The sequence below is a fragment of the Oryctolagus cuniculus genome, chromosome 8, assembly GCF_051225735.1.
Source record: "Oryctolagus cuniculus isolate XC-2025 breed Fujian yellow rabbit chromosome 8, ASM5122573v1, whole genome shotgun sequence".
Lineage (NCBI taxonomy): Eukaryota > Metazoa > Chordata > Mammalia > Lagomorpha > Leporidae > Oryctolagus > Oryctolagus cuniculus.
In genome coordinates this window covers 126,063,748-126,091,566 of record NC_142874.1, presented here as the reverse complement: position 1 = coordinate 126,091,566, position 27,819 = coordinate 126,063,748, and the positions used below count along the sequence as shown (strand labels likewise).

The 27,819-nt window shown below is 37.1% G+C and overlaps 1 protein-coding gene across 1 annotated transcript; it reads right to left on the bottom strand.

Moving 5' to 3' along the window:
• Window positions 1–1,782: 1,782 nt before the first annotated feature.
• LOC138843006 (UDP-glucuronosyltransferase 2B31-like) lies at window positions 1,783–25,626 on the bottom strand. Its single transcript, XM_002717141.6, has 6 exons — window positions 24,765–25,626; window positions 20,939–21,087; window positions 15,809–15,940; window positions 14,535–14,622; window positions 10,140–10,359; window positions 1,783–3,997 (listed from the first exon to the last, which is right to left on the bottom strand). Exons 1-6 carry the CDS (start codon window positions 25,486–25,488, stop codon window positions 3,718–3,720), a joined length of 1,593 nt encoding a protein of 530 aa, XP_002717187.1. The 5' UTR covers window positions 25,489–25,626; the 3' UTR covers window positions 1,783–3,717.
• Between the last annotated feature and the right edge of the window lie 2,193 nt (window positions 25,627–27,819).

Genomic DNA, 27,819 nt, shown 5'->3' with positions numbered 1-27,819 from the left:
TGTGACCACTGAATCCAGTTGTTTGGAAGGGTAGGCCTCTGGTTGTGAAAGTTTGCCTGATTTTTGGGTGTGTAGACCCAGGTCCATTACAATGAAGGGCTTGTCTAGATTGTAGATTTCTATTGCAGGATCCTTTGTCAGTAGAGCCTTAATCTTTTCAAAGAATTCATTGTTTTCCTTTCCATTCAAGTGAGTCAGTGTCAGGACCCTTTAAAGCCTCATTATATGTAGATGGCCTGGACCAATGTACCTGAGCCATCTTCTATTGCCTCCCAGGTGCATAAGGAGGAAGCTGGATGCAAAGGCAGAGGTGGGACTCAGTCCTAGGCACTGCAATATGGGATACCAGCATTCCAAGCAGTGGCTCAGCCTACTGTGTCACAATGCCCATCCCAGTATATAAAATATGTGGAAGTCACTGATGCTTAAAGAAGTGGAAATCAAGTCAACAAATAATTTTTCCAGATGTTTAACAGAAAAATATGAAATTATTTCTGAAGATGTATAATTTGGAACCATATTTTAAAATAAACTTGGAACATACTATTTTACCCTGCAATTATACTTCTCGGAATTTGTCATGTAGATATATCAGCACATGCACATATTTATGTAGGGGATGTTTCCTCTAGAATATAAACAGCTACCTGTAAATGGACACACATCCATTGAATATTACAAGTTATACAAATGTTACAGAAAACAGGTAGATTATAGGGAAAAAGTTGGATGCCTGTCTCAGAAAAAAAATCCAGAGATTAAAAAAAAATTCTTTGGAAAAATAAAAGATTTATAGACTTGTAAAAGCATAGAGTAACAGTCTAGAGGCATATACTTAATTAAAAAGAAAAGTTTTTTAAAAAAGATGTATTTATTTTACTTGAAAGTCAGAGTTACACAGAGAGAGGAGAGGCAGAGAGAGAGAGAGAGAGAGAGAGAGAGAGAGAGGTCTTCTATCCACTCGTTCACTCCCCAATTGGTCACAACGGCCGGAGCTGTGCTGATCCGAAGCCAGGAGCCAGAAGCTTCCTCCAGGTCTCCCACATGGGTGCAAGGGCCCCAAGGACTTGGGCCATCTTCTACTGCTTTCCCAGGCCATAGCAGAGAGCTAGATTGGAAGTGGAGCAGCCAGGACTAGAACTGGTGCCCGTATGGGATGCCGGTCCTTCAGTCCAGGGAGTTAACCTGCTGTGCCATGGCACCGGCCCCAAGAAAAGTATTTTAATGTTTAATCTTTGTGTCTCTATAATGTTTACCTTTGATATACTGTTTTCATTAATTACGAAGTTTAAAAGTTAGTGGAGCAAATTAGTGGTTAAGCACAGATTGGGAAACTGCAGGTCCCACCCAGACCTTTGATCATGAGGGGAAAGAATGGATACCCTACAGTGCATTCTTTGATAATCTAGTATGTTCAGTAGGACAAGTGGATTAAATGCATGTTTTAACTTTTAATTTTTAGTCACTTATTTTCATTTTATTTGAAAGGAAGATAGAAAAAGGGAACAAACACAAGCAGAGACTTTCCATTCACTGTTACATCTTCCAAATGCCAAGTGCAAAGCCAAGAGCTTGAAAAGCAGTCTTATTCTCCACATGGGTGCCAAGGACAACGCACATGAGCCATCACCCAATGGTCCCCCGAGAAGGCATTAACTGTAACTCTGGCTGGGAAGCAGAATTGGCACTCACATCCCAGGCACTTGAATGTGGGAAGTGTGCCTTGCAAGCAGCATCACCTCTGTGCCAAATGCCTATACCTTCCATGCACTCTTAAAAAGATTATTTATTTATTTATTTATTTATCTGAAAGTCAGAGTTACAGAGAGAGAGGAAGTGACAGAGTAACATTGATCTCCCTTTCAATGTTTCACTCTCCAGATGGCGATAACGGTCAGAGCTGAGCCAGGCTGAAGCCAGGAACCAGGAACTTCATCTGGGTCTTCCACATGGCTATCAGGGGCCAAAGTTCTTGGACTAACTTCTGCTGCTTTCCTAGGCACATTTACAGGGAGCTGGAATGGAAGTAGAACACCCAAAATATGAACTGGGCACCCATATGTGATGCCTGCATCACAGGTGGTGGCTTAACCTACTAAACCAAAACACCAGCTTCTAAATGTACTTTTTACTTCTGATATTTTCTTTTTTTCTTGCAATTTATTTATTTATTTGAACGGCAGAGTTACAGAGACAGAGAGACAGAGACAGAGACAGAGAGAGAGAGAGAGAATCTTCCACCGCTAGTTCACTCCCGAAATGGCTGCAACAGCCAGGGTTGAGCCATACTGAAGCCAGGAGTCAAGAGCAGTTACTTCTGAGAATACTAGCAGGGAGCTGGATCAGAAGTGGAGCAGCCAGATCTCGCAGCGGTACCCATATGGGAAGCCAGTGCTGCAGGCAGTGGCTTTACCTGCTTTGCCACAGCACCAGCCCCAAGTGTAGATTTCTTAAAACTCTGGGGTCTCTGTAGAACTTGTGAAACATAGTTAAGCTCAGTGATTTTTAAACATAAATTGCAAATTTTTAAAAAATATTTATTTATTTATTTGAAAGTCAGAGTTACACAGAGGCAGAGAGAGAGAGAGGTCTTCCACCCAAACACACTTCCTAATTGGCCGCAATGGCTGGAGTTGTTCTGATCTGAAGCCAGGAGCCAGGAGCTTCCTCTAGATCTTTCCATGTGGGTGAAGATGGACTTGGTCCATCTTCTAATGCTTTCCCAGGCCATAGCAGAGAGCTGAATCAGAAGTGGAGTAGACGGGCCTCGAATTGGCACCCACATGGGATGTTGGCACTGCAGGCTGCGGCTTTACCTGCTACACCACAGCGCCGGCCCCCAAATTGTAAATTTCAATCATAATTTCAATATGCATACAAGCAGTTTTATTTTTATTGTTTTTCCTGTTTTTTTTTTTTTTGTAAATGTATTTTTGGTTTGAACTATTTCCAACTCTTTTTTTTATTATTATTTTTAACTTTTATTTAATGAATATAAATTTCCAAAGTACAGCTTATGGATTACAATGGCTCCCCCCCCATAACTTCCCTCCCACCCGCAACCCTCCCCTTTCCTGCTCCCTCTCCCCTTCCATTCACATCAAGATTCATTTTCAATTCTCTTTATATACAGAAGATCAGTTTAGCATATATTAAGTAAAGATTTCAACAGTTTGCACCCACATAGAAACAAAGTGAAAAATACTGTTTGAGTACTAGTTATAGCATTATATCACAATGTACAGCACATTAAGGACAGAGATCCTACATGAGGAGTAAGTGCATAGTGACTCCTGTTGTTGACTTAACAAATTGACACTCTTGTTTATGGCATCAGTAATCACCCTAGGCTCTTGTCATGAGTTGCCAAGGCTATGGAAGCCTTTTGAGTTCACCGACTCTGATCATATTTAGACAAGGTCGTAGTCAGAGTGGAAGTTCTCTCCTCCCTTCAGAGAAAGGTACCTCCTTCTTTGAAGACCTGTTCTTTCCATTGGGATCTCACTCACAGAGATCATTCATTTAGGTCATTTTTTTTTTATTTCCAACTCTTAAAGAGGTTTTATAAAACCTTGGAAAACAAATTTTGGTTTCTCCAAGTAGGTTGAAAACAGTTCATCACAGGAAGAAGGTAAACTTGCATCTTATCCTCACTTTGTTGAATTAAACTGGAGACCTTCCATCTATCAGGCCTCTCAGTTTCAGGCCAACATACAACTACTCTCTTTTGCTCTTTTTAACAGTTTTAACGAATTTCCAGTAACAAAACAGACAGCATTTTATGATGATGAACATTGCAGTGGCCACACAGACCAGCAGGAACCCAATCACATCCAGACAGTAGTACTGGTACCAGGTGAGGTCGTGAGCTGCAACCCGAAGGTGTTTGGCTCCTTTGTGGCGCATGACGTACTCGATCCAGAAGACTGCTCGATCCAGGGGCTTCGTGGGCTGATCATGGTGAATTCTTGATAATCTCATAGCATTCTCTTTATATCTAAAGGAAAAAACATAAAGATAGCAACATTGAAAGGAAGTTAATTTGGCAACGAACATCATTCTATGACAGGTTGTTGCAAAGTCTCATAAAGTTGACTCAAAACGAGTGCTATATTATAGCTGTAGAAGAGGTATTTTTTTGTTTGGATCATCTTAGAATTGACATAGATTTTTCAAAGTGAAAATGGAAAATCCCAAGTAAAAGAAACCTTTCCCAGCAGAGAAAAAAGGTAAAGAATCTAAATGAGATAGTGGAAATGCATTCTGAGAACTATTGTCTTAAAGCTTTTAAAGGAGCACCAGCATTGTGTGACACAGTAGGTTAAAGCACCAGCCTGCAGCATCAGCATCCCATAGACACCAGTTTGAGTCCCGGTGGCTCCACTTCCAATCCAGCTCCCTGCTAATGCACTTGGGAAAGCACTGGAGGATGGCCCATGTCCTGGGGCCACTGCACACCCGTGGAAGACCTTGAAGAAGCTTCTGGCTTCTGGTTTCTGGCTTCTGGCATTAGACAATTCCTGCTCTGGCTATTGTGGCCATTTGGGAAGTGAACCAGTGATAGAAGATTCTCTCTCTCTCTCTCTCTCTCTCTCTCTCTCTGTAATCTCTCATTCCTCCCTTTCTCTCTGTAATTTTGCCTTTCAAATAAATAAATCCTTTTAAAAATAATAAAATTAAATATAATGTGTTGGGTCAAGATATTTTCCTATTACCATTTCTATTTTGCTTCTCATTAGATTTAGAATAAAATCAAAAACTGTTCTTTGAATTATTAATCTCTGCAAGGTGACACATTATAAAATGTCCTCTTCTATTGCTTGCCCTATGCACACTCTTTTCTAGACACAACTGCCTTGTAGTTTTCTTTTGAAGCCGAGAAGTATTTTCTCTATGAACACCTGTAAACTTACTGTTCCAAGTCCTCCCCTGGATAATTTTCCTCTTGTTGTCCACAAGGTGTGTTTTTACCTCTTAATTGATATGTTGGCATAAATACTTTCTCTCTGAGAAGCTTGTCCCTGGCCAAATAATATAGTAGCTGAAGGTACCTCTCCTGTTGCTTTTTGTTATTTTTTGTCATTCACCCTAGGTTTTTAAAATATGTTATACAAGTATTTATATAAATTAACTTTATGTTGGACAAACATAAAAGAATCCAGATGTCCTAAGTGAACTGCTGGCAACTTCATAATTGGCTTGATGACTATGGTGAAGGGAAGAGATCGGTGTGCTTACTAATCAGATAACACAGGCACATCTGGGTAGAAGCACTGCCTCCTTGTGGACTCTGTAAGTACTACCTCCTTCCCCAAAGTAATTACCATCCTGATTTCTGCACCATAGATAAATTCTGCTTGGTAATACACTGGAATCCTATAATATGCATTCATTTGTGTCTTTTGTGTGGACATTGTTAGTTAATTGCATTGTTGTGTAATAGTCCATTGTGTTTAACGCCATGATTATGTTTTGATTCAGTGATTGATAGATGTTTTGGTTGTTAGTGTTTCAACATTACTTTTAATGCTGTTATACCCATTTTGTATGTATCTTGAGTTTTACATATTTATATATTTCTGTTGGGTATATACCTCAGTGTCGACTTCCTGATAGAAAGATTCATGTTTAATCAAGACTTTTTTTTTAACTTTTAGTTATTTGAAGTGCATTGTTTAATTTTCAAAATTTAAAGACTTTTACTTTCTTTATCAAATATTTTCTACAATACATGCTTTCTTAAAATTATTTACTTATTTATTTTAATTTTATTTGAAAGTCAGTTAGAGACAGAGAGACAGACAGACAGACAGACATGGGGAAGACAGATCTTCCATCTGCTGTATCACTTTGCAAATGCTTGTAACAGCCCAACCTGGGCCAGGTGGAAGTCAGGAGACTGGGTCTCAATCCAGGTCTCCTCCATTGTTGTAAGGGGATTCAACACTTAAGCTATCACTTGCTGCCTCCAAGGGTATGCATTAGTAGAAGGCTAGATTCAGAAGTAGAGTGGCGAGTTGAACTCACATAGGATGCAGACATGCTGTGCTAAAGATCTACCCCATACCCTTTTATATTTGAATCTTTTCAAATTTTCTGCATCTTGGTTATGGCTCAGCATATGATTAATTTCAGTATTTATTCCACATACTCTTGAAAAATATGTTTTCAATTTTGATATGTATGTGTGTTTATGTATATATAAATATACATCTGTGTGTGTGTGTGTGTGTGTGTGTGTATGTATCTTTAAGTAAGTATACATGAGAATCTTTTAAAATGATCATGGAAAATGAAATTCAAGGATCTTACTTTAGTGAAAAAAATTGAAATCCATGCATAATGTTTTGTAATGCATATTTTTTAAGAATGTCTTATGGCCGGCGCCGCAGCTCACTAGGCTAATCCTCCGCCTGTGGTACTGGCACACTGGGTTCTAGTCTCAGTTGGGGCACCGGATTCTGTCCCAGTTGCTCCTCTTCCAGTCCAGCTCTTTGCTGTGGCCCGGGAGTGCAGTGGAGTTTGCCCCAGGTCCTTGGGCCCTGCACCTGCATGGGAGACCAGGAAGAAGCACCTGGCTCCTGGCTTCGGATCAGCGCAGCATGCCGGCCACAACGGGCCAGCCATAGCAGCCACTTGGGGGTGTGAACCAATTGAAAAAGGAAGACCTTTCTCTCTGTCTCTCTCTCTCTCACTAACTCTGCCTGTCAAAAAAAAAAAAAAAAAAAGTCTTAAATATTCCACATGGACTGAATTAAAAAAAAAAATGGTCCAGAACTACCTTATATTTGATTTCATTATGTATGACAAGACTTCAAAATGTTTTGGGGAGGCTGGTGTTGTGGCATAGCAGGTTTAGCCACTGCCTGCAACACTGGTATTCCATATGGGCTCTAGTTCATGTCCTAGCTGCTCTACTTCAAGTTCAGCTTGCTGCTAATGTATCTGGGAAAGCAGAAAATCATCACCCAAGTACTTGGGCCTTGCAAACCTTGTGGAGACCTAAAAGAGCTCCTGGCTCTTGGCTTCAGCCTGTCCCAGCCCTGGCCATTGTGGCCTTTGGGGAGTAAACCAACAAATGGAAAATCTCTTTCTCTCTGTCTCTTCCTATCTCCCTTTAACTCTACCTTTCAAATAAATAAGCAAAAAATTACTAAATGTTTTTGGAAAAATGGAATTAATAGACAATGTGAATTTTCCGTGAATATTTTGAACCCCCTTTGCACTTGTGTTTGGGGGTATGTGTAGCTCACGTTGGTTACTTTTAATAATTATGGTCTTAAGATCTTTTAAAAAGCTTATTTATTTCAAAGTCAGAGTTACAGGGCAGGGTGGGTAGAGAAAGAGAGAGAGAGAGAGAGAGAGAGAGAGAAAGTATCTGTATCTTCCATCTGCTGGTTCTCTCCCTAGATGGCCACAATAGACAGGGCTGAACCACGCTGAAGTTAGCAGCTAGTAGCTTCATCTTGGTCTCCCACAAGGGTGGGAGTACTTGGGCCATATTCCACTACTTTTCCAAGGCCATTAGCAGGGAGCTGAATGTGAAGTGAAGCAGTTGGGACATGAACATAGCACCACAATGCTGGCTCCCAAACCTTTATTGATTCATTTTTAAAAAAAAAAATATTTTCTGTTACTGAGAGTTATATACAACATCTTCAAACTGTAACTATGGTTCTGAATATTTATAACAAAAGTAAACTGACATAAAAAATACAAATATTCAGAATATTTTTATGTCAGTTTACTTTTGTTATTTTGATACTTTGCGAAATAGCTGTATATGAATTGAGATTTGCATTATTTCAAGATTTACTAGTTAACATTCTGAAGTGTTTCTCTTTATTTTTAGCATTGATTTTTGTCTACTATGTCTAATATAAACATAATTCCAACAGCTTACAATGGTTACCAGGTAAATAGATTTTTCTACCTTTATACATGCACCCTCTTGTTTATTTATATTAACATGTCTTGTAAAGTGGATATAGTCAGTATATAACATTCAGTTTGACATCTTAGTCTTTAAATGATCTTTCTCTTCGTATCCAATGTAAGTTCTGATATATTAATATTTAAATCTTCCATGTTTATTTATATTTTCTTCTAGTTATTTTTATCCTGAATTATATTGTCTTTCTATTATTTCTTGTGCCCTTTTAAATATACTTATTTATTTATTTGAAAGGTAGAGTGGCAGAGAGAGAGAAGGATAGAGACAGAGAGAGATCTTCCATCTGCTTGTTCACTCCCCTAATACCTCCAATGGCCAGGGCTGTGTCATGTTGAAGCCAGGAGCCAGGAATTCCATGCAGTTCTCCAAAATGAGTATCAGGAAATGAAGTATTTGGATTATCATGTGTTGCTTCTCCAGGTACACTAGCAAAAAGCTAGACTGGAAGCAGAGCAGCTGGTACTTTACCTGGTGGTCGGTTAAATGGAGGCTTAACACACCATGTCACAGTGCCTGACCCCCTTGTCGCCTCATAAGGCATTTTTATCATGAAGTTTTATTGCCTTTTCATATTGGTAACACATTTTTAACTACAAGTGATACAGGTGATTCTTTATTCACATAATATCAATATTGATAACAGTGATAGATGCTGAATTGATAGTAGCTATGCGAGGGAACACATATTATGTAACATCATTTGCTTTAGATGTTGAAAATTTGATTACCTAAGATGATTGTATTAACACTATATAATTCTGTACTACAAAAGACACCTTCAAGAAAGTGATAGATTAACCATCCAGTGTGAGAGATATTATCAAATCATATTCTGGTAAGGGATTTGTATCTATTATATAAAAATAATTCTTAGAATTCAAGGAAAGATAAGAAGCAACATACAAGAAAAGCGGTCGTGGTCATTTAGAAGGACCTGCACATGACCATGTACATTAACCCCTGGACATGATCATGATTGGAATAATCATTTATCCAAAAAATCTGAAGTAATACAAAGCACATGGAAAATTATTGTCTTGAACCAAAAAAAGAAATGGAAATCAAGAGCTAAATGAGATATCACATCACATCCAATAAATTGGCTATAATACAAAACAAAGATAATAACAATTTTAGCAATGTTGTGAAGGAACTGGAAGTAGTAATTTAAATGCTGTAACTACTATGGAAAATATTTTGAAACATTCCCATTAACATGAAATTTGTATAAAGTGTGGTGATTCCACTCTGAGGAACTGCTCAAAGGCAATAAAAACATATGTTTATACAAAAAGGCATGTATTGCCATTTTTATTACAGCCAAAATTTGAAACAACCAAAATATCCCTAATCTTATAAATGGATCTATAAAATGTGGTATATTCATACCAAAGAACATTAATCAACATTAAACAGAAACAACCTAATAATACATTGATAAGCTAGATAAAGTAAAGATATATTATTCTAAGTGAAATCATGCTAACAGAAAGAAGCAAGTTGCAACTGCATGATGACAGAAAGAGGCGAGTACATCGTAGGATTCCATTGAGAGGAAATCTCCAGAATAGGGTGTTTCATAGAAACAGTAAGTAAATTACTGGTTGCACAGGACTTGGGGTTAAGGCAAAATTTACTTTAGGACGTATCAGGTATAATTTTGGTGTGACAAAAAAAGCTCCAACACTCTATTTTGATGAGAGTTTCTTAACCTTACAAATGTATTAGATTCATTTGAAATTTAGACTTTAAATATCATGATATGCAAATATATCTCAAAAATATTTTTAAAATAATGCTAAAATAAAAATCAATTATTGAACAAAAAGTCATATAGTTTCAGAAAGCTTGGGTGTTGAATTTAAAAATACTATTTCATTTCTTTAATTTCATTATTCTTTTCTTCTGAAGATTTTGTCATGCACAAAACTGCAGTCTTTAATTTATAATATTTTCAAATATTTGTGTAGAATATTGTTTTACCCATTATTAATCATGCAGTGAATCTATGGTATTGATTTACAGCTTTGAAATAACTGGGTGAAAGCTAAAGCACATTTTACAATGGTTAAGTCATTTTACTTTTCTCAAAATTAAACTTAAAAGAACAGATGATACTCATACTCAAGGCTGACAAGAGAATTCCATCTATAAATACTACCAACTTAAAAAATGTTATACTCACGAAGGATCATAAATGACGGTGTCCAAAGCATTGAGCAAATCTGAACTTGACATTGTGATTATGTCCAATTTAATAGCTGCTCCCTTGGCCTCCATGTGAACAATGTTATCAAACTGATCCCCAAACAAAGGAAGGCCCACCATAGGGACACCATGGTGTATTGCCTCGTAGACGCCATTGGTTCCACCATGAGTTATGAAAGCCTTGGTTTTTGGATGACCTGAAATTGAGTGAATTTCAGCAAAATTGTTCATCATTAATGTTATAATATTATGAGACATTCACAGATTAAAGTAACTGAAAGTTAAAATGTTTTGTAGAAAACAGATTTCTATCACCAAGAAACTGCATTGAAGTTGTTTCAAATCTCAGAAGTGGCACCTAAGTCCACTGGGGAAGAGAGTGAAGGCCACATGGAAGGGGTAGTATGTGAGTTGAGACTTGAATAATGAATAAAGGATAGGCAGGTGGAAAATATGAAAAAGTGGATCCTAGATAGAAGAAACAGCTTGTGCAAAATATAGACGTCACATAGATAGTGTTCTTTTAATTAAATAATTAGGTCACAAACTCTGTTATATGGTATGTGTAAATCAGCAGACAGTGAGAGGATCATGGTGCTGGCATTAAAGGAAAGATTATACTTCATGAAAGGCACTTCCACTACATGATTAGATTGTGGGATTTTTTTTCCCCACAGGAAAATACACAGAGAATCATAATCAATGAGATTCTGTGATTTTTACTTGGCTTCTAAAATACTCTCGTGGTGGGGAAATACAAGGGAAAACTAGAAATAGGACATAGAAAGACAATCCAGAAAGTTGCTGAAAAGTTGTCTGTTAGAGACAATTATAGATGAAATAGATACTTTGATTCTAACTATAAAAATATGACTATATATAATAAAACACCAGATTTTTATTTAAACTTTTATTCCCAAAGTCAAAAAGTCTTATAACATTGAAGAAGTTAGGGTAGTTTTAAAACTTTTGTTTATTTATTTGAATGGTAGGGAGACAGAGAGTGGCCTAGGGACAGAAGGTAACCTTCCATCTGCTGGTTTACTCCCCCAATGCCCGCATAAGCCCCCAGCTAGGCCAGGACAACCCAGGAGTCAAGAACTTTATCTGGAGCTGAGATAGATGGCAAAGATCCAACTACTTAGCCATCTGACCTGATACCTCCCTGACTATGCATTTAGCAGTAAGCTGAAATCCAGAGCTGAGTTGGAACTCAAATCCAGGAAATCTGATATGGAATGAAGGCTTCTCAAACTACTGCACCAAACACTCACTCAGAAGTAAGATTTTTAAAAAATATTTTTATTGATGATCAGGGGTATTGGTCTATAGTTCTTTTTCTCTGTTGTATCTTTTTCTGGCTTAGGAATTAGGGTGACCTTGGCTTCATAGAAAAAGTTTAGGAGGATTCTCTCCCTTTTGCTTGTTTTGAATAGCATGAAAAGAAATGGAATTAGTTCTTTAAGTGTCTGGTAGAATTCAGCAGTGAAGCTGTCTGGTCCTGAGCTTTTCTTTCTTGGGAGGGTCTTTTTTACTGATTCAATCTCTGTCTTGGTTATTGGTATGTTTAGGTTTTCTAGATCTTCATGACTCAATTTTGATAGATTGTATGTGTACAGGAATCTATTCATTTCTTCTAGGTTTCCCAATGTGTTAGTATTCATCTCTTTGTAGTAATATCTGATGATTCTTTTTATTTATTTGTGTTACATTCACTTTTTCATCTCTAATTTTATTGATTTTTCTTCTTCTTTTTTTGGGTAGTTGGGTCAATGGTATATAAATTTTGTATATTTTTTCAAAAAACCAGTTATTCATTTCACTGATATTTTGTTATTAATCTTTGGTATTGATTTTATTTATTTCATCTCTAATTTTAATTATTTCTTTCTTACTAATTTTGGGTTTGGATTGTTGTTGTTTTTCTATGTCATTGAGATGCATTGATGGCTCATTTTTTGGTGCCTTTCCAATTTCTTGACTAGGTACCAGGTGTTATGAATTTCCATCTTAACACTGCTTTTATTGTATTCCATACTTTTACTATGTTATATTGTTGTCTTCATTCCAGAAATTTTTTTGATTTCTCTTTTGATTTGACCCACTGTTCATTCAGGAGCATGTTGTTTAGTCTCCATGTGTTTGCATACTATCTAGAGATTCCTGAGTTTTTGGTTTCCAGTTTCATTTCTTTGTGCTCAGAGAAGATGCATGATATGATTTTGATTTTTTTTTAATTTGCTGAAACTTGCTTTATCACCTAGCATATGGTCTATCCTAGAGAAAGTTCCATGTACTGATGAGAAGAATGTGTGTTCTGCAACTGTGGGATAAGAAGTTCTTTACATATCATTTAGATTCATTTGGGCAATAGTGTCAATCAGCTCTGTTGTTACTCTGCTGATTTGCTGTCTAGATCTGTCCATTATTGAAAGTGGGGTTTTGCAGTCCCCCATTACTATTGTATCGTATCCTATATCTCATTTTAGATCCATTAACACTTATTTTAAATATCGAGGCACCGTGTAATTGAGTGCATATAAATTTATTATTGTCATATTTCCTGTTGAATTGATCCCTTATTCATTATCATTACATAGTGCCTTCCTTTATCTCATTTAGCAGTTTTTGTTAAAGTTTATTTTGTTTGATATTAGGATGGCTACAACTGCCCTATTCTGTTTTCTGTTAGTATGGATTAACTTTCAGTCTGGGTGTATCTTTGTTAGTGTGATGTGTTTCTTTTAGGCAGCATATACTACAAAGCAGTTATATTCAAAACAGCTTGGTACTGGCACAAAAACATATGTTTAGACTAATAGAACAGGATAGAAACTTCAGAAATCTATCCACACAACTACAACCAACTGATTTTTGACAAAGGAGCTAAAATTAGTGCCTGGAGAAAGAACAGTCTCTTCAAAAAATGGTGCTTAGAAAATTGGATCTCCATATGCAGAAAAATGAAGCTAGACCCCTACCTTATACCTTATACAAATATCCACTCAAAATGGTTCAAAGGCCTAAATCTATGACCCAATGCAATCAAATTACTGGAAAACACTGGGGAAAACCTGCAAGACATTGGCTAAAACAAGGCTTCTTGGAAAAGATCCCAGAAGCACTGACAATCAAAACCAAAATTGACAAATGGCATTATGTCAAACTGAGAAGTTTTTCCACTGCAAAAGAAACAATTAGCAAAGCGAAGAGACAACCAACAGAACGGGAGAAATTATCTGCAAACCATGCAACTGATAAATAGTTAATATTCAGAATCTATAAAGAGCTCAAGAAGAAATGGGCAAAGAATTTGAACAGGCACTTTTCAAGAAAGGAAATTCAAGTGGCCAACAGACACATGAAAAACATTCAGGATCACTAGCCATCAGGGATGTGCAAACAAAACCACAAGGAGGTTTCACCTCACCCCAGTTAGAATGGCTCTCATGCAGAAATCAGCAAACAACAAAGGCTGGCAAGGATATGGGGAAAAGGTACACTAGTCCACTGTTGGTGAAGATTTAAACTAGTCCAGCCACTGTGGAAGACAGTATGGACATACCTCAGAAATCTGAATATAGACCTACCATATGATCTAGCCATTTTAACTCTGGAAATTTACCCAAATCAAAAGAAATCAGCATTTTAAAGGGTTATCTGCATCCCAATGTTCATTGAAGCTCACTTCACCATAGTTAAGATATGGAATCAACCCAAATGCCCAACAACTGATGGCTGGATAAATTAATTATATTATATATAGACTATAGAGTACTACTCAGCTGTGAAAAATGAAATCTTGTCTTTTGCAACAAAATGGATGAAATTGGAAACCATGAAATAAGTAAGTCCCAAAAAGATATCATTTTTCCTTGATCTGTGGTAACAAATAGAGTACCTAAAATGGAATATATTGGAATGAAATGGACATTTTGAGATTCTATGACTGTTTATAGGCCTTGTCTCTTCTTTTGAGGAATAGTGGTTTTTGTTTTCTTCATACTATTTTTTTGAACTCTTTACTTAGTATAGGGTTAACCTTTGAGTGTTACATAAACTGAAAATAGATCTAGGAACAGTAGAAGGAGGAGGAAGTAGTGTTGGAGCATGGATAGGAAGGAGTGAAGGGTGGGGAGGATCACTATATTCTCTCTCTCTATATATACATATATATATACATACTACATACATGCTATATATATATACTACATACATACTATATATACATATATATGTATCTATGAAATATATGAAACTTGCATAACAATAACATTTAAAATATTGTTATTAATAAATACTTAATGATTTTGTTTCCTATTGATTACCAAATTATTTCTCCTGTTTTATCCATTCTTCTTCATAGTCTTACCAAGAAGGTCATTCTGAGGTATCCATTTATACAGTTGAGTATTGGGTCCTAAGGTATCTGGTTTCTTGCCATTAAATCTCCACAGAACCTATTCAGGAAAAAAAATCCTACCTTAATCGAATTCCAAATTACAGGATTTTAGAGTTCTTAAGAGATTAACAGTTCACATGCTTAAGTGCCTTTCACATGAGAGATAGGAAATAATTAAGGGATGTTAAATAATGAAAAGTATAATACATTAATGTAAATAGAATATCTATATTTTATGTCCTTATTTTTATATTTAGCTAGAAGAATGTAATTGTGATACTCTAACAAAGGAGATCACCAATGACAAACTGAACTTTTAAAGAAATAGATAGCTATTATAATTCTTGTATAAAATTCTATAGCAAATTCCTAATGACCTACATATCTACTTTGTTTTACACATCTAAGTTTTGTGCTAGCCCTCTTAGAAATTTGGTATCAACCTGTTTTCTTTTAATTTGTGAGCAATAGGACAGTTAGCACAGTTTACTTGCTTCATAATTGATTTTATAATAGTGTTTTGGCTTAATGGGGCCACCTTTTTTAATGTACAAGGTTTATCCCAAAGACAGGATCCCATCCCTTCATGTTCCTAATTTAGACATTGGCAGAACCATGTCCATCAGGGAAGGCTGGTTTTTTACTTTCTCTAAATCAAATTGGCAGGTCTTTAGGCTCAAGGTTGGTGAGCCCTGCCCTTTCTTTCTCTGAATATCACTATGAATAGCACAATGAATCGGCATATTGCAAAATACAGGGCAAGTAAAAATACTCAAATTGCATGTGAAGACTAATTTGTATAATGCAATCCAGTCTTTGTTCTTTTTTCAAAACTTGCTTGTTGTTACGGTTCTAGTGTCATTACTCATTAATATTTTCCTCCCTTCTGCAAACATCTGTATTGTGCACATCGCTTTCAGCAATTCTTCTTGGCAAATAAGGAAATGACAAGGCAGAATTTGGTAATTATGGTATGCCAGCCTGCAATACCAGTATGATACAAACTCACACTGTACCCAGTGTTTTTCTTGCTGATCAAAATGTTAATGCAAATAGTTTTGTATAATCACCAGTAATATCTATACTATTTATCACCTGACATGTGTATTTTTCTTTTAAAAGTTATTTTGGAGATAAATTATAGATATAATGGTCTACTGGGCAGAGGAAGCTTCAATAATCAGACTTTTAAAGATTTTAATAGTCTTTATAGTAAATTGCTACCATAATACATGTTTTTGAACCTTTTGTGGAAGCCGGGCAAGAGCTGATGCAATCACATTGGCCCTTTCTTCTGGCAAATTACTGATCATTGACCCCAGGGAAAACACCACGACTCCCTCTTCTCCCGAGCTCTGCACAAAGTCTTCCATTTCCTGTGGAGAAAGGATTTGACTCATTTCAAAAGAGCTGCAGCATAGCAAACACTATTAAAAGATCAATTATCATTATCATGTATATAATGCCAGTGTATGTGTGTACATGTTTGTTTAAGAAATGTAATACAGCCACTACATACTATTGACACATTGTGGTCAGATTTCTCTGACATTTCCTGTCAAATAGCTCCCATTTTCTTTGGGTACCTGTACATTCTTCTCTGTTTTGTCCAATGTAAGTACAATTTTGTTAATTTAGAATCCTGCTAAATTAATTTATAATAATCTACCACCCTCGAAATCTGGTCACCGTCAATTTGTTCACAAATGGCTCCTCTTTCTTCCCCCTTTGATGTGTGAACACCTTCGGCTGCCTTTCAGCAATAATCCCATCAGGTCATTGTGGTTAAAATCCCTCTTAACCCTTAACGTTTCTAAATTTCTATTCAGGATTCCAATATAGCACCTCCACCCCCACCCCTTTTTTGTTGTATTCTGAGTTGAGTTCAATCTCTTGCTTTTTCTGCAAAATCTCTTTTTCATACTCTGCATATTTATTGTGGACAGTCCCAGATAAAATTTGCCTTACTGTCTTTACCTAGTGTCATGAATTCCACTTTTCCTTAACGGTTTTCATGCTACATCTCAGAGAGTGTTAGATTTGTTTTGGAGTCCTGGGCCTCTTACCCAAGATGCAAGTGTGCATCTTTGAACCTTTTGTTTTCACTCGTGACCCACTGATCTGGGATCAGTTAGTGAGTAAAATGCCCAAACCACGGCTCTGTAGAAAGCCACACGGAAGCTGCCAAGGGCACATTCTGATGGTTTTGAGTCTCAGTATTGTCTTAAGGCTGAAGAAGAGGTTGGGAATATTTAGGTGTCTCTGTTACAAGGAGGTGACTGAGAGTCGCAGGCAAGCAGGAGCTAGTGAAATTCCCAGGCTTGTTTGATTAAAAGCTGTCTTTAGCCTGGACATGTTACTTGCTGGCTCTCTCTCTGGAATGAGGATTATTCTCTGATTCATGGGCTGGGAAATTTCCCTTTCATGGTCTCTCTTTGAGAACAGGTTCTGTAACTTCCCCATGGGAACATCTCAGCAGAGCCAAACCCCCCTTTCAAACTCTTACTGAGGATCTGTTCTGCCAATTTTCTTGGGTCCTTTATTTGGGGGTTATTATTTTAGTACAGGAAATGTAGATAAGAGATGGCCAAAGGACATGAATGGGTATTTTTCAAGGGATGAATTACAAATGGCCAAGAGACAAATGAAAAGATGTTCAAGATCACTAGTCATCAGGGAATGCAGATAAAAACTATAATGAGTTTTTACCTCACTCAGATTAGAATGGCAATCACCCAAAATCAAAAAAAATTAATAAATGCTGGTGAGCATATGGGGAAAAAGGTATGCTCACACACTGTTAGTGGAAATCTACACTAGTGCAACCATTATGGAAGACAGTATGGATATTACTCAGAAATATGAAAATAAAAGTACCAAATGACCCAAACATCCCATTCCTGGGAATTTACCCAAATGAAATGAAATCAGCATATGAAAGAGTTATTTGTGCCCACGTGTTTATTGCAGCTCAATTCACAATAGCTAAGATATGAAATCAAGTCAGATGTCCATCAACTAATGACTGGATAAAGAAAATGTGGTATATATTCATGATGGAATACTACTCAGCCATAAAAAGAATCAAATCCTATCTCTTGCAACAAAATCGATGCAACAGGAAACTACTATGCTTAGTGAAAAAGCCAGTTCCTAAAACACAAAAACCATGTTTTCTCTGATATGCAGTAGTTAACACAGAATACAAAAACAAATGTATAGGAATGAAACAGATGTCTTGTGATTTAACTGTTGCTTTTAGCCGTTATTTACATTCCTGTGGAACTGTGGTCTTTCTACTTTTTACTTTTTAAATATTATGGTTAGTGGTGCACTAAGCTTGATTTTATAGAGACTGAAATTATGTTTTTGCAAAAATTAAAGAAAAAAAGAGGCCGGCACTGCAGCTCACTTGGCTAATCTTCTGCCTGAGGTGCTGGCACCCCAGGTTCTAGTACCGGTCGGGGTGCAGAATTCTGTCCCGGTTGCTCTTCTACCAGTCCGGCTCTCTGCTATGGCCCGGGAGTGCAGTGGAGGATGGCCCAATGCTTGGGCCCTGCCCCGCATGGGAGACCAGGAGGAAGCACCTGGCTCCTGGCTTTGGATCAGTGCAGCACACCGGCGGTAGCAGCCATTTGGGGGGTAAACCAATGGAAAAGGAAGACCTTTCTCTCTCTCTCTTTCTCACTGTCTAACTCTGTCAAAAAAAAAAAAAAGAAAAGAAATGAAAAAAGAAAGGAAGGAAGGAGTGATATTGAGGGACAGAGAGAGGGAGGGAACATATTACATTATAGTTATCTTCTTAGAAATGTAACTATGAAATTCTTCAAATTTTTTCTCTTATATTAATAAAAATTTTAAAAGAAAAGAGGTTTAAAATGAACTGCTTATTGTATCTTCAGAAACTGTTGGTTTATAAAACTCTTAACCCAATGTAAAGCTAAAATAATGACTTAAGCATGAATGTACTGATGAAGATTGTAACTTTTTTATAGCCTTCCTGTTTGAAACTTTGTAAAAATGTTTTAGTAGAATTTTAATATTTGATGAATTCATTTTTCTTTTTTTTTCTTTTTTTCATTAGACAGGCAGAGTTAGACAGTGAGAGAAAGACAGAGAGAAAGGTCTTCCTTCGGTTGGTTCACTCCCCAAATGGCTGCTACAGCCAGCGCACTGCGCCGATCTGAAACCAGGAGCCAGGTGCTTCCTCTTGGTCTCCCATGCGGGTGCAGGGCCCAAGCACTTGGGCCATCCTCCACTGCACTCCCAGGCCACAGCAGAGAGCTGGACTGGAAGACGAGCAAATGGGACTAGAACCTGGTGCCCATATGGGATGTCAGCACCACAGGTGGAAGATTAACCAATGGCACCGCCCCTTATTAAAATTATTTTAACATATAACCCTTTAGGAAACAATACATTTGTGAACAGATAACACTTACTTTTTCTTTCTACTGATATTTTCAGAATTCAGAAACATAATGATTTTTAATAGAGATATAATTATTTGCATAAATTCAGTAGAGTTCTGTACTTATAACAATTTGAATTGCAGACACTGGTTTTATTGCTCAGAGTTTGGAATGTTATAAATGACATTATTGTCCATAGAATCTGATTTAATGGACTCAGATTGACTTTACAGAGCCTGTGCTTTCAAAGGAACTTTGAAAAACTGGCCTAGCACTGGGCTCACGGTGTTTCTTACACTGTAAAGGAGGAAATAAGGCCAATGCTTGCTTGGTCAAGGAAACTTAAGATATCTTGGGGACCATGAAGGAAAGAGATATTCAAGCACAGAGAAAAGAAATATTCACACTTCACTGTCAGTTAAGTCTGGAGTCTGGCTCTTGATTTTACTTCCCAAACTTGAGAGCTTTTATATTTCTGAGATTCTTTGTAAAAGAAGGAACAGGAACACAATCTCAAAAAAGTGCACAAGGTCAATTTGCACTCTTTCTGCACTTATGTAAATAATTAGAGAAATCTGATCAGACTTTCTTCACTCAATTCCAAGAGAACAGTAAAATTCCTTCATTGGTGATCACAGTGGGGGAAATTTTATGTTTCAGTGAAACATTATTGCAAATTGTGATTACCTGGAAATTTGACTAGATAACAATATGTCTGTTATTATTGCATTTTCAATTGACTAGTTTCCATTATGTGGGGGCCTATAAAATGTTTGTAGAGACTGTGCACAATCTTTATTTCAATTTTGTCATAAACCTTTTGAAAAATCCTTATATCTTCCTAAAAATTTCTAAGCCTATGCTTCCAATGTTTCTCTTATGCTCTTGACTTGGTGCTTTGATGCAAAAAACTGTCTTCCCACATCCTTACTGTGATTATTTAAAGGGGTCTTTCCAGTTAACATTGGATGCTTCCATGCTCTGCTCTGAGATATAATGGCAAGGTACCGTTCTGTCATTGAACAACAGGAGGACTGACAAAGATTCTTTCCTATATGGTCTCCAGCCAATCTTTTCTAGAGTGTTGTCTTCTTTAGTTCTAAGACTTGTCACTTCTGTGTGTATCTCCACATTGTCCAGTGTCAATCAAAATGCTGCCCAATCAGCTAAACCAGAATCCTTTACCCACATGGCAATGTCTGAACTCGCTGTGCTGTCTTTAAGTAGAATACTGTTGGGTTGGGTTAGCCTGAGTCTGTCCTAACTGCTGATTTGTCCCTTAATACCTTTCTGTTTGCTGACCATTCCCTTGTATCTTCACTATACTTCTGTATTTCCCTCTTATACAGAGTCAAGCCCAAATCTCGGCAATTATATTCTCTATATCTACTGAGGGACTCCTTAATAAAATCTGCCTCACTGTCTTGAACAGGGATCATGAATAATTAGTACCTAAATATAATGAAATAGATACTGTTGCAAAACTTTGTACTCAGAATCCTCACTTACCATGCGATTAATTATTAATATATAATTTCAAAAGGAGGTTTCCTGTGGATCAATGGTCTTCCTGCCTTTTTTTTGTTGAACACTATATTTAGTGGACTATTAAGTCTGTGATTATAAAATAATTAAAGTGTACTATAGAAAATTTTAAAAGAAGGAAGGAAAGAAAGAGTGGGGAATGAATGAATGATTCTTTCTTATTTGTTGAATAGTGAAGCCTTATTTTAACTTACATTATTTGCAAAGTCTCCCAGATTACTCTCATTATTTCATAACAAAAATGATACTTACATAGCTGTGCTGGTGTAGAAAAACTAGAGTTTCTATTGGGAGGATCCTATACTCCCTTTCCTGTAACATCCTAAGTGTGATTCAAACACTCTTGAGTGAGGAACACAGAATCATTTTACTTCAAGTGCAAAGCAAACAGAACAAAACCAACCAGAATAGGTTTACCTTGGGCAGGGGTTTGGCAGGTCTGCAGTGGAGCCCTCCAATGAATTCAACATTTGGTAAGAGTGGACGAGGAAACTCCACATCCCAGTAGGTGCGAATGAGCCACATGTCAGCTTTGCCCATTAACTCAGTTAATTTAGTGGGCCTTCCTGAAGGAGAAAAGGAAAGCAAAAACCGCAGGACATTAGAAAATGGTAAAGTGAATAGGCCTAGTGATTTTCCCTTTCTTTTTAAGATTTGTTTATTTATTTAAAATCAGGGTTACAGAGAGAAAGAGAAGAGAGAGACAGGGAGAGAAAAAGACAATTTCCATCAGCTGGTTCACTCCCCATATGGCTGCAATGGCTGGGGCTGTACCAGGTTGAAGCCAGGAGCCTGGAACTCCATCCAGGTCTCTCATAAAGATGTCAGGGGCCCAGGTACTTCACTCACTTTCTGCAGCTTTCCCAGGAGCATTAGCAGGGAAACGCATCAGAAGCAAAGCAGCCGGGACTTGAACTGATGCTCGTATGAGATACTAGTGCTGCAGGCTGTGGATTAACCTGCTGGGGGACAACACCAGACCCTGCCAGATGATTTTCAGAAGAGGCTTTAGTAAGTATAAAGTATTCAAAGCTGTTTTAAAAAGTCTTTATTTACGGGGCTGGCACTGGGGCATAGCAGGTAAAGCCACCACCTGCGGTGCCAGCATCCCCTATGGGTGCCAGTTCTAGTCTCGGTGCTTCACTTCTGATCCAGCTCTCTGCTATGCCCTGGGAAAGTAGTAGAAGATGGCCCAAGTCCTTGGGCCCCTGCACCCATGTGGGAGACCCAGAAGAAACTCCTAGATCCTGGCTTCAGATCAGTCCGGCTCCAGCCATTGCAGCCAAGTGGGGAATGAACCTGTGGAGGGAAGATCTCTCTCTCTCTCTCTCTCTCTGCCTCTCCTTCTCTCTCTGTTTAACTCCAACTTTCAAATAAATAAGTAAATCTTTAAAAAAGTACTATTCTTGGGGCTGGCGCTGTGGTGCAGTGGGTTAACGCCCTGGTCTGAAGCACGGGCATCCCTTATGGGCACCGGTTCTAGTCCCGGCTGCTCCTCTCCCAATCCAGCTCTCTGCTATGGCCTAGAAAAGCAGTGGAAGATGGCCCATGTGCTTGAGCCCCTGCACCCACGTGGGAGACCCAGAAGAAGCTCCTGGCTCCTGGCTTCAGATCAGCGCAGCTCTGGCTGTTGCAACCATCTGGGGAGTGAACCATCGGATGGAAGACTTCTCTCTCTCTCTCTCTCTCTCTCTCTGCCTCTCCTCTCTCTGTGTAACACTGACTTTCAAATAAATAAATAAAAATCTTAAAAAAAAGTACTATTCGTTAAAAAAGCATTTAATGTGATCAATGTATATAATATATATGTCAATATATAAAATATAATATACAAAGATATATTTATATAAAATAAGCACATTGTGAGAAGACACTACATCTGTAACTCGCTGCAGTATATTCACTATCATAAACAATTTTCAAACTAAGCCAGTATACATTTAAGCAGGTATTAATTTTCTCTGTAAAGCTACAAAAGTAATAAATGCATATGATACAACAATTCCAATACTGAGTATGTATGTATAAATATATATAGGTATATATATATATGTAATCTTCATATATGTTTATTCATATATATATGAATGGGAAATGAAATCCATCTCTCAAAGTGACATCTGCACTCCTATCTTTATTGCAGCACTGTTCACAATAGCCAAGAAATGCAAATAGCTTATAAGTCCATCCATTGATGACTAAAGAAAGAAAATATGGCATATCAACACTATGAGATACTTAGCCATGAAAAGGCTGAAATCTTGTCGTTTGCAATGGCATGGATGGATCTGGAGGGTCCTTATATTAAGAGATATAAGCCAAGCCAAGAATGACAAGTATCACAGTATCTCACTACTATGTAGAGTCTAAAATATATGAGCTCGCAGAAATTATAAATATAATGAAGCTAATCAGAGACTGGGAGAGCAGAAGGGAGGAATGGAAAAGGCTGATTAATATGTCCTGAATTATAGTTGGATAGGAATAAAAAATTTGTGTGTTTAATTATACATAGCATGATGATAGATAACATTAACAGATAACATTTATATATATATATACATACATATATTTTATTATATATATAAAATCCAGTTAAGATTTAGGATTTTTGGAGGCTTTAACTATAAGCAAGTGTTAAACATTTGAAAAGATATATATACTCATCCTGCTTGTATTCATGTACAAAAATCTCACATAGTTCCCATAATTACGTATATATTTGTATGCTAGTTAAAATTTTAAAAAAATTAAAAATTAAAACAAAAAAAACTCTATTGCTGATGTAAACAAATATCTGTAACCAACTGATCTTACCGTATCTCTGAAAACATCTTTCCCAAGAGTGCTCTGATTATTTGCAGCATTTATAACTTGTTTCTAGGCTATCCAGGTAAACTGTGAAGTATTTGAGAGTATAGCATAATTCTGTTATATTGTCTACTGGTCTTGGTTCATGTTAGATATCTCATACTTATTTATTATACAAACTATTTTCAGATAACTGTAAAAATTTCAAAAACTGTGGAAACTGAGTTTTTTCCCCTCAATTTTTGGCACTTGTTTTCCCTTTACAGGATAATTACTGCTTCAGAAGTAAAAAGAAAGAAATTATACACTAATACTTTACATGCCTACACTAAGAGGTTGTGGTTTTTAAAGAATTAAAGAAAGGTTAGAGCATGGAGGGAGGGTAGGGAGGGGAGTATTACTAAGTTCCTAAATTGATATATATGAAATGTATGAAACTTGCATAACTTAAATAAAATTTAAAATTTAGTGAAAAAAATTTGCGATCACTAGAAAGCTCAAATTATAGGCTTACTGTTTGGGATACAGACACTACATCTCCCAATTGTGAAAGAATTCATTAGGTAGTGTGATAAAATAATGTGAAATTTAAAATAAGCAAACTATTTACCATGAGGGGAAACAAACTTCTCAATACTATGTAGATAGCTATGTTAGCTCTTTTTTGGAATATTTATTTATTTATTTGAAAGAGTTACAGAGAAAGAGGAGAGGCAGAGAGAGAGGTCTTCCATCTGATGGTAGACTTCCCAATTGGCCGCAAAGGCCGGAGCTGCGCCAATCCGAAGCCAGGAGCCAGGAGATTCTTCCAGGTCTCCCACGTGGGTGCGGGGGTCCAAGGACCTGGGCCATCTTCTACTGCTTTTCTAGGCCATAGCAGAGAGCTGGATCAGAAGTGAAGCAACCGGGTCTTGAACCGGCGCCCATATAGGATGTTGGCGGTTCAGACCAGGGCATTAACACACTGCACCACAGCACCAGTCTCAATATGTTAGCTCTTAAAACTGTATATATGAAATACATGAAATCAGTTCCCTTTATATAGATAAAACAAACTTTGAAAAGAAAGAAATGCATAGTTTATTTCCTAGACTGCATTCATCGTGGCACTCAAACTAAAAATCACTGTTTTTCAAGATGAAATAAGGAGTATAATGAAATGGACATGTAATTGCTTAGAGACATCCTTATTGCTTTATTGTGCAGGTTTATGACTTCTTGGAGTGTCCTGTGTGAGTGAATGTCATCAGCTTCTAACTGACCTAAAATCTTCGCTTTTCTGTTGCACTTTGAGTTTGTTAGATTATTTTACCTTTTTATTTCATCATTATATTTTTTTCAAGACAAGTTTCCCTGATTTGATAAGCATACTAGGTCAGGTCCAAAGTACAAGAAGTCAGGCTAGTCAATATCCATTGAAAACAAGACTTACCTAGAACTTCACTGTAAAATCGATCCCATTTCTTCTCATTAAAAGTTTGGAACCAAAAGTCAAAATAAAGCACATACAACATATTCTTTACCCTCTCCATGAATGTCATTTTATCAGTTAATTGTGACATAATAACAGGAACGTAGGAAGGGGGAAACAGAAGTCCTCCACTATACTTTTCATAAGTGTAGCCAGGAAAGACACGGTGCGTGTACAAAAAGGGAACTTCAAGTAGCTCAGCCAGCAGCTCACCACAGGGACACAGGGCATCTGCAAGAATGACATCAAACCTCGATTCTTTCAATTTTGTCACAAGTGTCTTGTTCAAAACTGCATCTCTACAGATATTTTCAGAAAAATCGGATTCTTCCATTGACATTTCTTGAAGTTTTGAAAAATATTTCCAAAATGGATACTTAGGCAATTCCAGAACGAAGTTCATGAGTTCTTCTGTGAAAACCATCTCATACTCATCTTTGGATATTGATGTAGGAAAAATCTCAAATTTAATACCAAGAGATTTGTTGGAATCAAGTAGAACAGAAACTGAAGGTTTGAGAACAGTCACCTCATGTCCCCTCTGGGCGAGTTCATCCAGGATGGTCTTTATATTGATCCAATGACTGTAATCCACTGGCCACACCAGCACCTTTCCACATCTCCCAGAGCTGAAGTAACAGCTCAGCTGTAGCAACAGAAGAACCGAAATCCACTTCGTAGACATCCTGGTTAAAGGCAAATGTGCCTTTCAAACTCTTGCTGCCTCTGCTCTTGGATATACGCAAGGAGAACTATCATGTAGTTAAAATATAACTCGTCCGGGTTAAAGTATTCACACATATGAACAATCAGAGTACCTGTATGACAAATAGAAAAAAAGCATTTGGCCTCATAGTTTAATGGGTGTGTGTAATGACAGTTTTATTATTACAAGTGGGTTCATGGAGTTAAGAGTTGATGACCTAGCAGGTACATTTCAATTATGTAAAATTTTAAAAAATAGTTTCAATAACAATGATACATTGCTTGTGTCTATAATCCTGTTGGCACAGAACTAGAAATAAAATAATAATGCACCTGAATCAACATGCCCAGGATATGTTCAAAGGCTTCTCTTTTTTGAAAATCTTTTGTTGACATATTAGTCATAAACCATAAAAGTCACTTATTCTCACGATATAATTCAATAGTTTGTAGCGCATTCTCAAATTTTTTAAAGTCACCACAGCAATCAGTATTACAGCATTTTGGCAACCCCCAAAATAAATATTAGCCAGTTCCCATTGCCTGTACTAGCAACAGTCCATTTATTTCTTATCTGTATAGATTTTCTTGTTTGGGGTATTTCACATAAATAGAACCATACAATGTGTGGCTCTTTTTGATTGGCTAAGTTATTAAGATGATAATGTTTTAGAGGCTCATGTATATTCTAGCGTGTATCTGTATTTCATTCTCTCCTATAGTCAGATAATATTTGAGATCATGGTTATATAACATTTTGTTATTCATTCCAAGTAGATGATTATTTGTCTTTTCTGGTTTTTTTTGGCTATTTTGAATAATGTCTGTTTTAACACTTATGACCTACTTTGGTGTGGGCATGTTCTCAGTATTTGTGAAACAAGAAGTGGAATTTCTGAGTCAGATGGTAAGTATATTTAACTTTTGAAGAACTGAACTTTTTACAAGGTGGTTGTGCTACTTTCCATTCTATAATGTATGAGATTGTCAGTTTCTCCACATACTGGACATGTCTTATTTCCTGTTTTTTTTTTTTTATTATAGCCATGCTAGTTAGGGTAAAGTAGTATGTCTTTGTGGTTTTGGCTTAATACTTGATGATATCAAATATTTTATGTGTTTTTGGCCATATGAATATCTTACTTGGAAAGATGACTCTTCAGATCCTTTGGTCATATTATGATTGGATTATTTTTACTCATACTGAAATTTTATCTTTCTTTGTATATTCATGATCCAAATCTACTATCAGATATATGATTTGCAAATATATTGTTCACATTTGAAGCCTGTCTATTCACTTTCGTTCTTTCCTTTCCCTCTTCAATATTTTTTTTAATTTTAATTTAATTTTATTTTTTGACAGGCAGAGTTAGACAGTGAGAGAGAGAGAGACAGAGAGAAAGGTCTTCCTTTTTCCCTTGGCTCAGCCCCCAAGTGGCTGCTACGGCCAGCGTGCTTCGCCGATCTGAAGCCAGGAGCCAGGTGCTTCCTCCTGGTCTCTCATGTGGGTGCAGGGCCCAAGCACTTGGGCCATCCTCCACTGCACTCTTGGGCCACAGCAGAGAGCTGGACTGGAAAAGGAGCAACCAGGAGGGAATCCGGTGCCCCAACCGGGACTAGAACCCCGGGATGCCAGCGCCACAGGCGGAGGATTAGCCTAGTGAGCCGTGACACCTGCCCCCTCTTCAATATTAATACCTAAAATTTTATATATTATGGGGTACAATTTGCAATTGAGATATATATATTTAAATATATATTGATTAAATACTTATAGCATATCGATAATCTCATTCATTTACTATTTCTTTGGAGTGAGAACATGAAAATAGCCATTTTCTATGTTGACATAAACAATAACTTATTGTTAACTCCAGTCATGCTATAGTTCTAGAGGACTTGAGGGTTTTTTTTCCTATTGTGCAAGAGAACACCAGAGTTTACTTTTCTTATCTAACTGTCACTTTGTACCCATTGCTCCACCCTTCTGATCCTCCCCTCCTCTATTGTCTCAGTAGTCTATGGTGGTATCAGTTCTATTCTCTACTTCTTTAAATCAACTTTTTTTTTTTTTAGATTCCATATCAACTTAGGTCATACAATATCTTTCTGTGTCTGATTCATTTTATTTAATGTAACATCTTCAGGTTTTCATATGCTGTCAAGTGATAGTATTTATTTTCTATCTTTTCTCTTTTTTTCCTCCCTCCTCCCTCCCTCCCTCCTTCCCCCTTCCCCTTTCCTCTCTCCCTCCCTTCCTTCCTTCCCTGTATTTCTTCTCCTTCTCCTCCTTCTTCTTGCTGAATAG

What these genes read in the sequence shown, in the direction of transcription:
- LOC138843006 (XM_002717141.6), bottom strand. Translation starts at nt 25,488, where the DNA reads ATGTCTACGAAGTGGATTTCGGTTCTTCTGTTGCTACAGCTGAGCTGT. An exon ending in ACCTCAGAATGACCTTCTTG is followed by an intron (nt 10,360 to 14,534) that starts GTAAGACTATGA and finishes ACTCAATTTCAG; the next exon opens with GTCATCCAAAAACCAAGGCT. An exon ending in ACCGTCATTTATGATCCTTC is followed by an intron (nt 3,998 to 10,139) that starts GTGAGTATAACA and finishes TTTTTCCTTTAG; the next exon opens with ATATAAAGAGAATGCTATGA.